The 15621-nt window shown below is 43.7% G+C and overlaps 2 protein-coding genes across 6 annotated transcripts in view; both read right to left on the bottom strand.

Moving 5' to 3' along the window:
* Positions 1 to 5756: 5756 nt before the first annotated feature.
* Positions 5757 to 12601, bottom strand: LOC131577686 (protein FAM133-like). The gene is made up of 8 exons (XM_058835731.1): positions 12596 to 12601; positions 11036 to 11579; positions 10506 to 10577; positions 10139 to 10270; positions 9432 to 9484; positions 8756 to 8839; positions 8440 to 8532; positions 5757 to 7048 (listed from the first exon to the last, which is right to left on the bottom strand). Exons 1-8 carry the CDS (start codon positions 12599 to 12601, stop codon positions 6998 to 7000), a joined length of 1035 nt encoding a protein of 344 aa, XP_058691714.1. The 3' UTR covers positions 5757 to 6997.
* Positions 11988 to 15621, bottom strand: part of TRAF5 (TNF receptor associated factor 5) — a 22526-nt gene continuing 18892 nt past the window's right edge. For all 5 annotated transcript variants that reach the window (XM_058836606.1, XM_058836607.1, XM_058836605.1 and 2 more), the window contains one exon: positions 11988 to 15501. In XM_058836606.1, the coding sequence (XP_058692589.1) occupies positions 14924 to 15501 (578 nt within the window). In that variant the 3' untranslated portion in view covers positions 11988 to 14923. The remainder of the gene's footprint in view (positions 15502 to 15621) is intronic.

Raw genomic sequence — 15621 nt, 5'->3', positions numbered from 1 at the left:
ACATTCTTTCAGAATGGAGCAAAGCTTTTGGAATCAGCTCAGAGCATCACTGTTGGCCCATTGCTGACAGTGTTGTGCTGTCCAAAGGACACTGCCACACCCAGGAAAAAGCAGTCCTACACTTGCTATACCTTCTTAAAAGTAATGGCAGCAGCTCAGCTGCACTGCTCAGCTTCCAGGGGCCAGCACTCCTTAGAACTACTACTCTCCTGAGGAAGGCTGTGCAGCCCTGCTGCTGTGGCTTCTAGAGATGAGCCTGGCCACAGGCTGTGTCAGCCAGAAAGGATGTGCAGGCAGGAGCTGAGGTTCCTCACCCAGATCAGCACAGAGTTCAGGCAGCTGTCATGCCATGGGGAAATGCAGTAAGCTCTGAGGGAAATACCTGCCTGCTGACACAGCACTGTTTATACATTTCAACACAGAACTTTAGAGAATTAAAGCAAAGCTGTGGAATATAAACTAATTTATTTGTACTTGTTGTCTTTAATTAAAGATCTCCTGAAATATAATCTGTCTATATCTAGCCAAACACAACACCTGTTCCAATGCCCTAATGTGTATCAAAGCAGGAAGGCATGAATGGTAAAGGATCTTAACTAAAAAACCTCCATCCTCTCTCTACAGGCTACACATGCAACTGCCCACCTTCTATCTTGCTACCTCTACAATCAGAGATTGTATAGGTGATAAATAACCAGGATTAAGCAATTGCAAAGGACTGACGTTCTCTGAAGCTACATGGTCTGCTGATACAACCTTGAATTGAAGTCTTCATCAACGTGCTTCCGAGCACGTCTTACATTACCCAGTATTACCACAAAATGAGATGATATGAGAGACAAAATGAGTGTTTTGTCTCCAGATACTTTTGAGTCATTCTGTTGATTCCATACCTGATCCTGTGTACTGGAACACTTTAATAGCAGCAGATGGCCCCAGATGGCTCAGGGCTCCCCGTGCTAAGCATCATTTATACAAAGCATGCATGTGTTTAACAAAAGGGAACCTTTTTTCCCCCACATGAGGTATTACTGAAGCATGAATTAGCACATTCTGCACATCAGACAGACAAGTGGTTCCAAAAGGGGACTGTGAGTTCAGGGGGTTAGTAAGTCACACTGCTCTAGATGCAGCCTATAGCACAGGGCTTGAGTTACTCCTTGCCAGAAGCTGTGGACAAGCAAATCTGTGTGGTTGCTTACACTGCTTCCCCCAGACATTGCTATAGGCCTCTCCCAGAAGGAAAACTACAGTTTGACTGAATGGCCACTCTGATATTCCTGTGTTCTGCTACACCTCCCTGCTAAAGGATATGGTACTGCAGTTTTGCCCAAAAAGCATTCTTGGAAGAACTGGACTGCATCAGTCACAGCCTTTTTGGTTGTGCTCTGCAATAGAGGAAGGGCTATTAGACCTCCCTCAGTTCCACCCACCTGTGCCAGGCAAAGACATCATAATTTCAGTGCCTGCCTTTCCCTGGTACTGCTGTTTGTGTGTGGGCTGTTGGCACAAGGGACCTCTTGTTCCCTTTGCATGGTCAGACAAACTCAAGCTGGCTTACATCAGAAAGATGCTCTGCTGGCCCTGAACACTGGGTCTTGGGCTCAGGTCTCCCAATGACCACCATGTATTTTCTGTGTATTTGCTACACAAAGATACTCTCAGACTAAGGGAAAATCCTTACCAGATGAGATCTTAAAAAGCACAACAGAAAGGTGAGAAAGAGGCCTACAAGAACACACTGTCTACATTGTCACTGGACACTTCATAAGATTATAAATTGTTAAGGTCCTGGCCAGGATTATCCACAGATTATAGCATTTTACCTCTATATTTTAGCCACAGACACATGTTGCCATTACCAAATAAATGAAATCTAACTCAGGAGCAGAGACACCAAAGTGAGGAAAAAGCTTCTGTGTTCTTGACATCAGAGTATCTGCTCTCAGAATGTAATTACTATTACATCTGTTTAGTGTTCACAATGGTGTATCCTCAGAGGCCTCCACAGGTCACAGTCCATCTGCAATACTTCTCCAACCTGATTCTTTCAGGTGTCAAGTTGCCTAAAGCAACAGATTGTACTTAATTTGGTCTGAAGACTATTTAAATAACCAGACATGTTATGAAGCAGTGACACTGAAATACTCCTTATGTAGGTGAGTTTCTATATTCTGACACTGATATTTAGGAGATGGAAAAGAGCAGAGTGCAGTTTCTGAAGAACTCAGCAGCCCCAGGTAGGGTAGTGCACCTTCCAGGCCCCTGCTGGCTCTCAGCAACCTACTCCCTTTGCATTCAGCTACTGAGAAGTTAAAGGCTTCCTTCTGCCTTTGGCACGCAGGCACCAGCAGAAGAGACTATTGTCTGTCCTCAGCACAGCCAAGGGCAAGAAAGGAACAAAGACTGGATTAAATTCATAGAACAGTATTAACACATGTTCCCCATAACCATAATTAGGTATTTGCAGGCTAATTATAGGGTTTCAGACTAAGAAAGTGCAAAGCCAATGTCCAAAGGTTAAAAAAAAAAAAAAAAAAAAAAAAAAAAAGTGGAATTTCGGTGACATTCCAGCTGGACAGCATTGCCACCTACCGGCAGATATTCCAGCGCCGACCAACCAGGGAACAGGCAGCAGCTTCCTAACCAGGCCTTTCCAGACAAATGCAGATTCCTCACACTCATACCACTGTTCTGTCACCTCTAGAGCAGCTCACAAATGGAGAGCAAAGTGAACACAAGTGATGTTATCCCTGGTGTCCAGTGCCTGAGAGGAAGAGGGCACCAGTGCCAGCACACTGGCATGGGAGCAGCTGCCATCACAAACACTGTGCCTCTCAGGCTGGGAAGTAATGATGTTCTTCACGCTGCTCCAAAGGGCTCTCAAAAGGCTTCCTTAGACCCCTCAGCACCATGTCCTGCTCATCCCTTAGACAATACTACATGACTCATACTCCTGAAGCACAATTTAAGACTGAAATTGAACAGGCAGGGAGAAAAAATACCTGTTGTCAACAGGCAAATAAATCACAGTCTCTGCACTGGGCAGTTTTGATGATTAATTTTCTCCAGAGGTGGAACTAGGTAGATGAGTGCTTGCCATTAATTTTAAGAAGCAGGTCCTCAAAAACTCATTGCCCTACAGCTTCAAATATAACCAAGTGCAAACTGCACGATTCTCAGGTGTGCCCAGGACCTCATTCCTTCAGGGAAACCTAGGATGACATAAAATCCAGCAGTTCCACAGAGTCCTCAAATGACAGTGGAGGTCCCAACCTTGAGTGTTGAACCAGAACTTTGGAAACTTGTTTCTAAATACACACAGCAAAGACCCACACAGCAAAGACCATGAGGGGTGTGTTTAACATAGGAATGGACATCAGAGCTCCACCAGCCATCAAGGCCCTTGCCCACACCAGGAAAGGTTCAGTAAGTGACCCCAGGGCAAATCGCTTCAGCCTCTCTGACCTTTGCTCTTCCCCTGCATGTAGAGTTCACTGTTTTTCCTGCTGCAGAGGATGACTGGGAATGATACATTTCTCCCCAAGTACATCTAAAGAGCATAACCTGCCCAAGTTTCACCATACTGAACTGTTACCAAAATGGCAGGCCCTGCTCAGGATGAGACACCTTGGTTCCAGGTACTTCCAAGTCAAAGTGGCATTCATCAATATTTCCTCAGCTTTTCATTTCTGCTACGCTTTTGTGTGGGCAAAAGAGTGAAGTTCAAGCCAACTCTAAAGGAAATGAGTAACAAAGAATTCCACTGCCCACAAGAACAGGCTGGGATGTAATACTTTAAACAGTGCCAAGGAAGACAGGCATGGCAGCAGCAGCTCAAAGAATGTGTCCTTCCTCTCCTTCCCACAACAGTGACTTCTGTTTCTGAAAATTCTGCAGCTAAAAAAATTCAGTTGAGTTCTGCATGATTCCCAGAATGCAAAATGGTGCAGAACACAGAAGGTGAGTATGATAGGGAAGACTGTAACACACACACTCACACAAAAGGCAGGTTTCACATCTGAATGATTCTATTATTCAGCATTGTAGGAAGAACCTCAACTTGCCAGCCAAGTAAGCTTCTGCAGCCCCTGCCTCATCATCTGGCCTCTGCCCCACTCCATGACTTCTGATGGCAGCTGTCTCCCTCCAGCCCTACCTCACACCTTTTCCATGGCTCTGTTGTTCCAGCCTTCACCTTTGCCCATGACATGAACTTTTTGGTAGACCTGGCAGCAAGTCTCTCTATCAGGCATGTGTGTATCAGGTTAATATCCCACGCTCTTTCACAGTTCCCTCACGCAAATTTCTCAGCCTGATTTTCACCACATTTTAACTGCTGTAACCTTCTCATCTGGTTCAGTCTGGTGCAGCTGCCACTACAGGGATGTGAAGCAGTATTAAGAAGCTATGCTTTAGTGAAAAGGTCAGTGAAATGACCCTCTTCCCTGAGGGTGCAAGCATGGAAAATTATTCTGGCTGTAAGGGCCTGTGCTCACTAGGGAGGACTGGAGTCTGTTGGCCTTTTCCCAACAGCAGCCTCAAAGACGCTCAGTCTCAAGAAGATGCCCAGGATCTCAGTGCTTGTGGGGAAAGACAGAGAAGGGAAGGATGCAACATGATTCAAGCCTCTTTAGAAGCCGAGAATCTACATGGACATGGGTAGAATAGGAGGCTTAGAAAAGCAGCAACTGCTGGGAAGTTTCAGGGAGCGCTTGTAACTGACTGGGCAGGAGAGAATAAAGCAGAATCACTGCCACAGAGTTTAAGCAGTTTGGCTTTCTAGAAGAAATGATAGCTTAGAAATAAATGCTGGCACAGAAATATTTTAAAGCATCACCAAAGCATATCCAGCATGTCAAGAAAAGTAAACAGAAAATTTCTCTGTCCTGAACACAAACCAAAAAAAAGCTTTGTTTTTTAAGAAGGAATAGTTTGACCGATTTTTGTACCATGAGAGACAACTACCAAAACCCTAAAGGAAGAGCAGTCCAAATCATATTACTAAAAGGCCCTTTGCCTTTCTCATACTAATGTGGAACAGGGCAGGAATTTTATGATCTTGACCAAGGCAACAAAAAAAAATTATTTAAACTAAGCATGGACCTTCCAACCAATGCAGTTCTTTTCAACTGTGACCTCTGGGTTTCCCGTTCCTATTTCTTTCCATCTTTAAAATTTCTACTCTCTACTCCACACCAAGTTTTCCAAAATTAAACTATCTTTACATAAAATATAACCTAGGGAACAGGAAGGATGTTGTCCTCTGAAGTGTGTTTGGGATTAACCTTGTTATGCAAAGTCCAGAGATAAAAGCTGCTTATGTGGGCAAGATGCTTTGACATCACTAGCTAGAAAATACCAAAGTAGCATAAATCAAAACATAATCCCCATGATAAATAAAAGGAGCTTTCTTTTTCGGTTGTTTTTACCCCCCAGTAACATTTCAGAACAGTGCTTTCAAAAAAACCCTTTCCATTGCTGGATTAAAAGTCAAGGAAACTCCATTTCTTACCTATGTTTTTACAAGTTTTATGCTCACAAGGATGTAAAGAGTTGCTCTGCTGGATCAGGGCTTTAGTCTCTAGAGTTACATCTCTGCAACAACTACAAAATGCTTCAAAACAAAACTAGGGGAAGGAGAGGATTCTAGCATCTTCAGAAGGTTTTGCACATCAAAACAGTTATAAAATCATCCCTTGAACAATTGTATAAATCTTCAAGTTTACTTCAAAACACTGTAGCAGACACAGACACAGTTTTCCATTTGCTCTTTAATGAACTCCCCCCACTCTGACTGCTGTACACTTGATGTTCTTGTCAAAGTCAACTCCCCTTGAGTCCTTCCTTCAGGCATTCCTAAACTGCAGCCCCTGAGGAGCACCTGATTCATGAGCGATTCAAGTGGAATTCCCACAGCGGGGTTATGTACAAAGGGGCCTGCTGGGTAACCAAGAGTCAAGTTTTGGAAAGAAGGCAGGCACTGAGCAAATTACCACACTGGCACACCCACAAGCTGTGATGGGCTCCTGATGCCTGTCCAAACCTGTCTCATCTCACAGTGGACTGTCAACAGACCTGTGAAGTCACTGCCACTGCCTGCCTCAACACCATTCCACAGCTCTTGTCCATCAGACTAAGGTATGTCGATAAGGATGTGTCTTGCTGCACTTCAGAGAGAGAAAGATTTGTTACATGGCTCACAGGATCAGAAAAGCAGGCCACAACTCCAGAACTTTTAGTCTAGGAACTGCAACATCAGACATGGAGAGTAAACTATCTGCTATGAGCTGAACAACTGATTCAGATAAACAAAACCAGAGACCTTTCCTGCTTCTATTTTAGGATAAAAATAATTTGCTACCATTATTGCTCTAGAGTATTTTGCTGTTACACTTTCTAATGAGAGAGAGCAATAAACTGTCCAGAGAAACTCCACATCTCAAATTCTGAAACAAAATAACATATTAGTGAATGAACTTTCAAAAAAAAAAAATCATTTATGTAAAAGGATGTTCTATTTACAAAGGTAAATTTGCTCTTTAGGATAAGCATAACCACTACCAGAAAAAAATATACATAAAAGAAACACCTCATCTTTTAAACAGACATTTACAAATACTCTGCTTAAACTACTAGAAAAATTAAGACATTTGAAATCCAGAGTGCATTCTGCATGCAGTTAGGATAGAAATTACATTGCTGGACTTCAGTGTGTCATTTCTTATCATTGTGAACAACACACACTTGGGCTTTTCTGAAACACCACAGACTGGCTATTACCTTAGGAACTTAAAAGGAGGACATGGATCTCCATTAACAAGTTATTAGCTACTCTTTGCTTTGCCATTAAAAAAGGACATCCCAATTTTCTTCTCTGTAGGAAGGTCTGGTCTTGTCCAACTTGGTGTCCTTTTCCCTGAGTTTCCCTTTAGTGATCTGCTAGGATGATGGTTGGCTTGGTACATCTACCAATCCTTGGTGAGCACTCTTCCCGTTACAAGGCAGAGTTCAGAAATTCCAGGAGCTGTGCACGGTTCCGGTCTCTCTGCAGAGCAGACAAGCAGAGGCAGTGGCTGAACAGACCTGTACTCAGGAGCAAGACCGCAGATCCCTGTTTTCTGTAGGGTTTTCACATCCCAAAGCAAGTGCCATTGACACAGCTGGGTCTAACTAGCTACCAGTGAGGCGTGGGTGCCCAGGGGAAGTGCCAGGCAATGGGTACTGGGGAGACAAGCTGTCACTATTCATGAGACATTTCCTAAGTGGCTCCCTAAGGAGGCTCCAATGGGTTGTCATCGTGCAGCTCACAGCCTGCCCAGGAGGGAACTCACAAGCACAACAGATGCTCCTCTCTGGTGGCTGAAGCAACTTTCACTGTACCCAGAGCAAGTCCTGTGCTTTGGAAAGTATCTTTTTTTCCCTATGCATAAACAGCAGCTTATGCAGCATAACAGAACCCTGAACTTAGGTTCTTTCTTCATGTAAAAGATGGCCCAACCAGTTAATTCCAGCGTTTTTTATAAAAAAAAATTATTGAATCTTTAAATATTGTAAAGAACGGATGTTGTTCAATTCAGCAAGACCACAGGCATCAATCAAAAAAAGGACCAGCATCAAATATTTGAAATCAAGTATCACAGCAAGCAGGTTACTGGAACGGAACTAGCAAACATTTAGCGTAATTTAGCACACACTTTGGTGTCACAGAGAGAAGATTATGTATTTTCAGTCAAGTTTAACTCAAAATGCTCAGGACTGCTTTGGTAGCTGTAGAACAAACTACTAGGGCTGAACCAGAATCTGCCAAGCTGGATACCTCAAGGAAATAACACTTCCAGACCAGCACCAGAGCCCTCTGCAGGTCACCCTAAGGTATGGAAATTGTTGAAGGGTGAAGGTATTATTTAAGTGCTGAGTCCAAACATCCATAGCAATACCACACAATACTATTCATGGTATTTATTTCCCTGGGTGTCTCAGCAAAAACATCTGACTGCTCTGAAAAAATGCAGGAGCATGTGGTCCTAATACTACTACTGTGTTTTTTTAAATTCCTCTCTAAATAAAAGCTAGTCTTGCATGTGTTAGAAAAACAGTAGCAATTACCACAACTGATCACAAGAGTCTGAAAGAAGATGAGTGCAATTAACACCAGTGCAAGAGAAAGCTACAAACTGGCTAATGATTAGAGGCTGATATGCTAAGAACCCACACAAGCATCCTTTGGTTTATATGCTCAGGACTGAGTATTCCAAGCCCCTTCATAACATAAAGCCTGCCAAAAGAATGAATTAAAATTTCTCAGCCACACTAGAAGCTACACTCAGTTTACAACTCCTAACCGCAAGACCCACTCTTCTACAAAAACTACTATTAGAAAAATATTAAAAGATACAGTATTTTTTCTTAGGGACATTTAGACTACTTATTTCTTACCTCTATATCTTCCTTAGTCTTCTTTATTTTCATCTTAATTTTCTTTCCAGTTATCATGCTGTAGTTTTCATTCTTCTTTTTGTTTTTGAAGAACTGAAATGAGATCACATATTAAAAAGACATAAGCTTTGTTATGTACCATCTTATGTAAAATTACAGACAATCATCTTCTATACTTCCTAATTGTCCACAACAACAGAAGGAGGTTTCTACTGGTTGATGACCAAACTGGTGACGTTATAAACATTTCTATGACAGGACAGATTAAGTATGTAGGTGAGAAATAAAACAGGGCTTCACAGTCAGACCAGTATACCTTGGAAAGCTGGACAGGTCCTGTTTTCTCTTTCCTTTTCTTCTTTTCTTTCTTTTTCTTCATTTTGTTCTCCTTTTTCCTTTTCTACAATAATAAGACATATGCTGTTATGCTTACAGACTAACAAGGGCAAAAACCCCCAAACCCACAAGGATCTCTCAAGGCCACTCAAGTCAAAAAAGCCACTACTGCTTGCCATTACCACTGCTGGACAACTAGTAGAAAATAATGCACCAGAGCAACCCTTGGGACTCCAAGGAACAAAAAAGGTCTGACTCCCCGTTCTCTCTCTTTTGAAGTAACTCCAATATATAAAATAAATAGAATGGAAAATGGAATTGAAAAATTACAACAGCAAGAATTTACCACTTGTTTCTCTCACTGACTACAAATAATTTCTTCTGACAAATTCTATAAAGTTATCAAGATTCCCCACTTCTCTTTTCTTCAGAGACTACTCTAAACTCCAGCTGGACCAGCAATGATTGGCAAATTATTTCTCATTTTGTATAAAATCAAGTGCTCATTTATCAGTTCAGCTACCACCACCCTACAAGCATGATTTAGATTTACACAGTCACAGACAAAAGCATTGTCTTCCATGACATTTAAGGTTATTGAAATATAAAGAATGGTTTTGTTTTTTAACTACCTATTTCTCTTTGTAAACTTTTACCTTTTTGTTGTGCTTTTCTTTTTTCTTCTTCTTTGACTTAGACTTAGGAGAATCTAAAATCAAGGAAAAAACCAAACAACAAAATAGAACCCTGTAAGTTTAGCATTCTGAAAAAGTAATTTGTTTTACAAATAAGACACAGAGAAATGTGAAGCATATGAAGAAAATACTTTAGTTCAGCTATATATATACTGACACAGGTTGAACTAACCCTGAGAAAGAGAACACCTTAAATTACTGCCACTTACTGGACTAACATGGAAACTGAAAATACCTGATTTACTGATTCTGCAGATGTGCCAGCTTCACACGAATCCTCAAAGTTAAATGCTTGAAATGTTAAGACCAAAGTAGGGCTAAACCAAATCCACAACTCTGGTCTAGATAGACTGGTGAAGTAAAAAAAGATCTGTGTTTTGAATACGTAACAAATAGAGGGGCTTAAATATATAGAGCACATTGTTACCATGTAACATTCATTTGAATGGCAGTTTCTCTTTTCAAGTAATTCAAATTAACACAAGAACATTGCACTGTGAGTGAAGTGGATCCTTTACACACAGTAGGAAAGAGTTATGAGAGAAACACCCTGAACAAGCAGCACTGGTATTCTGCACTGTCACTCTGTGGTGGCTTTGCCACTTTTAAAACAAGCTTTAAATGCTCTCAGGAGTGCTATCAAAACTGGAAAATGTGGAGTAGCTTACCTCTACTACTACTGGAAGATGACCTTGACGATGAGTGTGATGAGGAAGAAGTGGATGTACTGCTAGAAGACGATGTGGATGAAACAGATGAGGATCTGCTTCTGCTACGCTTTCGTTTCCTTTTTTCTTTACCTTAAGGCAACACAAGGCAACAGTGACAAGCCTGCTAGTTATTGTGGCCTACAGAAATGACTCTTAGTAGAATTTAAAGACAATGAACCCCTGTTTTGAGGGGTTGGTTGTGCTTTTGCCAGCTCTTCCCGTGTGCCATGGTCTACTGCCATCAGCAAGTGACTGAGCCTGGCTAAGTGGCACAGAGGGTGACACAAACAAACACCACAGAACAGCAACAGATCACAGCACCTACCTCGGGCCTTCAGCCCTTCTTCTGAGGTTGCACACAGCGTCCTACTTTTTTCATCCTTCCTGTTATCCATATCTAGTCAGAATCAAAAGGACATTAAATGACATCATTTACAAAATGCTCTGGGAGGGAGGGGGCTCGCGGAAGTTCAGAACAGAGGAAAAGAGCCAGCAGGCCTGAGGGCAGCGCCTTGGAACCACAGGGTGGTTCAGGTTGGAAAGGGCCACAGAAGGTCACCTGCTCCAACCTCCCTGCTCCAGCACGGTCATCCCGGAGCACACGGCACAGGATCACATCCCCCTCCCATGACACTGCACCACACTGCGGAGGGAGAGCACCTCCAGCCTCATCCCGCTGCACCAGGAACCGGAGGCCAGACCCGCGTTTGGGTGCCGCTAGCGCACACGCCAGGGGGGTTTCACCCACACCGACGTGTCGGGCTGTCGCTGGACCACGGATCCCGCCCACGGCCCGGCCCAGCCCAGCCCAGCCCGGCCCACCCTTCCCCGGCCGCCCCAGGGACGCCGACCCACCCGCGCTGGGGCCGCGGCCGCCCCGGCTCCGCCGCCCCTCGCCCGGCACCGCCCGCGACCCGGAAGGGCTGGGGCTGCCCGCCACCGCTTCCGGCCCTCCCTCACGGCAGCCGGAGCCGCACGGCCCGGACACACACACGGCTCGGACACACACACGGCCCGGACACACACACGGCCCGGACACACACACGGCCCGGATACACACACGGCTCGGACACACACACGGCCCGGATACACACACGGCCCGGACACACACACGGCTCGGACACACACACGGCCCGGACACACACACGGCCCGGATACACGGCCCGGACACACACACGGCCCGGACACACACACGGCCCGGACACACACACGGCCCGGATACACACACGGCCCGGACACACACACGGCCCGGACACACACACGGCCCGGACACACACACGGCCCGGACACACGGCCCGGACACACGGCCCGGACACACACACGGCCCGGATACACACACGGCCCGGACACACACACGGCCCGGACACACGGCCCCCTCAGCGCCTTGCGACACGCTGGGCTTTGCTCAGCCGAGCGTCCCCTTCCCCGCTGCGAAATACCGCGTTCCCAAGCACGCTGTAGTCATGGGATACTGGAACAGTTCCTGTTCCTGCTCTGAACCGAAACAAATCCCACCGCTGCTGAGCCCAAACCCGCCCTAACCACACATTAGCGCGGCAGTGCATCCTCAGACCTCCAGGATATTCACCTGATCTGGCTCAGGATTTACTGAATTTGCGTGTGCGGCTGCTCTGCGATATCCAAGTGCAAACCAAAACACCCAAGAAGTACACTGATTCCTAATCTAAAGCAGTGCCGGTTTGTTTTTGTTTGTTTTTTTTGTTGTGTTGTTTAAAATTAGTGTAAATAAATACGCAGTACTCAAGTCTGCTTCAATCCAGCCAAAAGGAATATAGGCCAGAGTCCCTCCAGAAGGACGATAAAATAATTTATTCTTACATTAGTTTATGTACACAGTAAAGACATTTGGCTAGAAAAATGCCTCTATTGTAGTAGGAGCTATTCAAACAACTACAAACTCTCAATAAATACATTAGAAACATATGGTATGCTGATGTAGAAATACCCTACGCTCATTTGGTTACTTAGTACAGTATTATTGAAAAGTTTTTTGGTATTCTTCATGCAACATCAAAAGTCTTCCTAACAATTCATGCTATACAACATGTTTTTCTTTATTAGAAATGGGATGAAATTTAAAACCCTGTTTACAAGTAGTAAAAAAATCACTGAAAATTTTAACATAAATCTCTTAATTTCTGTACTAAAAAGAACCAATTTAAAGAGGGTTGTCTTTAAAAAAATTAATTTTCTCAACTAATTCTATATAAAACAGGCAGTATTTCAAAAGGGATGTTTCCATCACCCAGGATGAATTTGTGCTTCAGAATTTTAAAAGGAATATTTATGGCAAAAACCTAAACCCAACCAGTAGGTAGAGGAGAGATTGCAGTATGAACTGCCTAAAACCAAACATGCTTCCAAAATCTGTCTAGGAAAACACTAAACACTTACCCACATCACTATGCCATCACCTATTCTAACAATTAGAAATGGAGTTTTAATAACACTTAGCTCTTTTCATGCTCAAACTTCTTCACAAACATTTAAATAGCCCTAATGCTTCTGCAAGTATTATTATCCCCATTTTACATTTGGGGTGGTGGAGGTGGAGAGGGCTGGGAATTTGCCAGGATACAGACCACACACATCCGTTTCATCTTGCCTCCTTTGCTTGTCTGAGCTCTTTATCACTTTCTGTATTTAACACTCAATGTACTGGAGAGCTCCAGGACACATGAATGGTACATTCCCATCAGTTATTAGTGGTTATTATGCAAGTTGTGTCACTTTGAAAGTTACATGACAAATATTAGAGTAAAAATCATCATGAAATCCAGGCTCATGGTTGATGTCACAGAATGGCACGCCCCTGTCAAAACAAGCCTGCTCTTTCTGTAACCAAGTGTTACGTCTAGTTTGTTCTGTTTTACAGCTGAAATGACCCTTGAGGTTAATGGTTGTGGTACACAATAATAAAATTTGTTCCTCACAATCTGTCCCTGGGAATACGGAAAGCAGCTCTGATGGTGGCTCTGTAAATCTTGACATTGTGAACCAAAAAGGACTTCTAGCTGAAAACAAAGATTTCACATGTGCTAACCCACCATGAGGTACAGATTACTAAGGTCTCTTCCCCTCTACCTGAGTTAGAAAATACATGTGTCTGAATTATGTCCTGAAAACCATGTGGAAAAGTAAATGTCAAGCAATAAGATTGCAGATACAAAATAAAGTATTTTGCCTTCATTTTGGTATCAGTCCTTGAATTATTTAGATTGTTATCAACATCCTGCACAGGAAGGGCATCTTCTAATTTGCCACATTTGCCCTCCAGAATTTTCTATTTATGTCTTTCAGTCCGTGCCCTGTTTTGATTTTTATCCTGCCTAGTTTACTCTTACTCTAAAACCAGCTTAGTTTCTTGCTGTCTCTTGATAAGCTTTGGTGCAATGGATAATGCCGTGGTGTTTCCCTACCTGACCTTTAAGAGATGAGAGATGCAAAATTCTTCCACTTGTAATAACAAAATGACTGAGTATGCAAAACTGCATCCCTCTTACAGGCACCCAAAGGGCTTTAAAAAGGCACCTGTGTTCTGTGTCACTTGTTCCTCAGTGCTGGATCTTGGTGGTTTTAGCATGTCCCAGATAAGCCCTGTACAATGCACACATTCCCTTGCAGTATGGAAGAAACTTGGAATAAAAATTAAGATCTTCAGACATCACAGTCAGCAGCTGTGCCATCCTTTAACAAACACTAAAGCTGCATTGATTGTAAAAATTGGGTTCTTTTAGCAACCTCACTCCCTAATCCATTTTCCCCCTTCTTCGCCAAGCTTCTAGGAGAGAGGAAAAGTGCATGTTACGTGAGCTATTCCCCAAGCTCTTCCTGCCTTTTTTAGAGCTGGTAAGGCCAGAAAACATCTCTTTTGCACAGATGTGGCAGCAAAAGAATAGGAGTTTTGTTGCTCTTCCAGCAGCGCAGCCAGGAGCTGGCAGGCTGGCTGAGTGCCCTGCCTCTGGCCATGTCCTGAGAGGTGAGAAGCACCTGCAGCTTTTGGCTTCAGATGGGGACTGTGGATGTTTACCACCAATGGAAACCAGTCCCAAGGCACTAGGCAGGAATGGAAAGGACACAAGAAAGCTGTTGTGACCTGGGAGTACTCTGTACAGCTGAAAAAACAGGCTAAAAAAGTAAGAGGCATTGGCTCCTTCCTCTGGTCTTTCTGGAAGAACACAATTCAAACAAAAAAGATGCAAGATACTTGGCAAATGTTTTCTCTGCCTAACTGAAGCCTTTCTCCCTGCTTCAAGAATCCAAGAGATGGATGGATACATTGACTCAGATTTGCTAATGTCAAAATGTTTCCATTGCAGACAGATGAAATGCACTTGCATGTTTGGGCATGGCTTCACTTCTGTGTGAGAGAGAGGAGCCCACAGGCCTGCCTGGGCTCCAGGGAGTTTACTGAAGGAGGTTCATTTCCAAATGCCAGTCTGGTGATGGGAGCCAAGCATTCCCCCCAGCCTGGACTGAACCAATCTGGATCGAATGCATGCTTGCACCAACCTGGACCTCTAACTGTCTTAAAAATGCAGTCTTGAAAAAGAAGGGTAGAAAAGGAAAGGCTGACTGGCAATTCATTATCTGTCCTGTAGTCCAAAGCCATGAAATGTTCTCAAGTAGCTTGACTGGTGGCAGTTTGCTATTGCATGGCTGGTGTTCACCACAAAAGCAGTTCCTCATGCTTACAGCAGTCACACTGATCGGGCACGCTTCTCACAGTTCCTCCAGATCAGTTAGATCCACGACCACTTTCAAAAAGAGAGTGTCATCTCTGATGTAGGTGTTCTTTGTGTTCTCCAGGACGGTGTGTGGCACGAAGCGTGGACAGCCGGAGGCAATATTCATTTCTCCATCTGGCCTTTTGAAACTGCTGCTGTTGGGGTCAGCTCTAAAGACTTCCACAATGTGATTTTTTTTCCCACTTTGGTCCAAAAGCATAAGTGTAACCTTCTGCTTGAAAGGCCACAGCAGTAGTGAGTCAAACTCTCCCCTCATGACCACGAAGTAGAGGGAGATGTGCGTTCCCTTTCCCGAGCCGTCCCCGTTCAGGTAGGCTCTCGCACACAACCTGTACCCACAGCGGCTGGTGTAGAAGGGCTGGCTGGCTATGGACAGCACACGGCCCTCCACTGCCTCTTTTTTCTTCATCTTGTAGTCTGTGATTTTCCAGATTAACTTCCCATTGTAGCACGTGCCTTCCAAAAGCTTAAATCGTTCTTCATTTTTATTGAGCTGTGCTTTGTGAATATTGATCTGGAGATCATGTTTGCTGGACTGATCTTCCAAAACAACTGAGAGAGGAGGCAAAAAAAAGAAATAGGATAAAAAAAAAAAAAAAAGAGAGACATTTGGTAAAATAAAGCTATCAGAGCCCAGACTCAAGCTGGCATAACTGATCTACCCAAGTCTGA

Source organism: Poecile atricapillus, chromosome 3 (genome assembly GCF_030490865.1).
Source record: "Poecile atricapillus isolate bPoeAtr1 chromosome 3, bPoeAtr1.hap1, whole genome shotgun sequence".
Lineage (NCBI taxonomy): Eukaryota > Metazoa > Chordata > Aves > Passeriformes > Paridae > Poecile > Poecile atricapillus.
Note: the sequence above shows the minus strand (reverse complement) of the source record. Positions and strands in the feature narration are given on the sequence as shown.

Excerpts from the sequence above, each read along its gene's own strand:
- LOC131577686 (XM_058835731.1), bottom strand. Across the intron at positions 10,578-11,035 it reads CGGCCGCGGCCCCAGCGCGG|ATATGGATAACAGGAAGGAT; the intron begins GTGGGTCGGCGT and ends GATTCTGACTAG. Across the intron at positions 7,049-8,439 it reads AGACTAAGGAAGATATAGAG|AGAGACCGGAACCGTGCACA; the intron begins GTAAGAAATAAG and ends TCTGCTCTGCAG.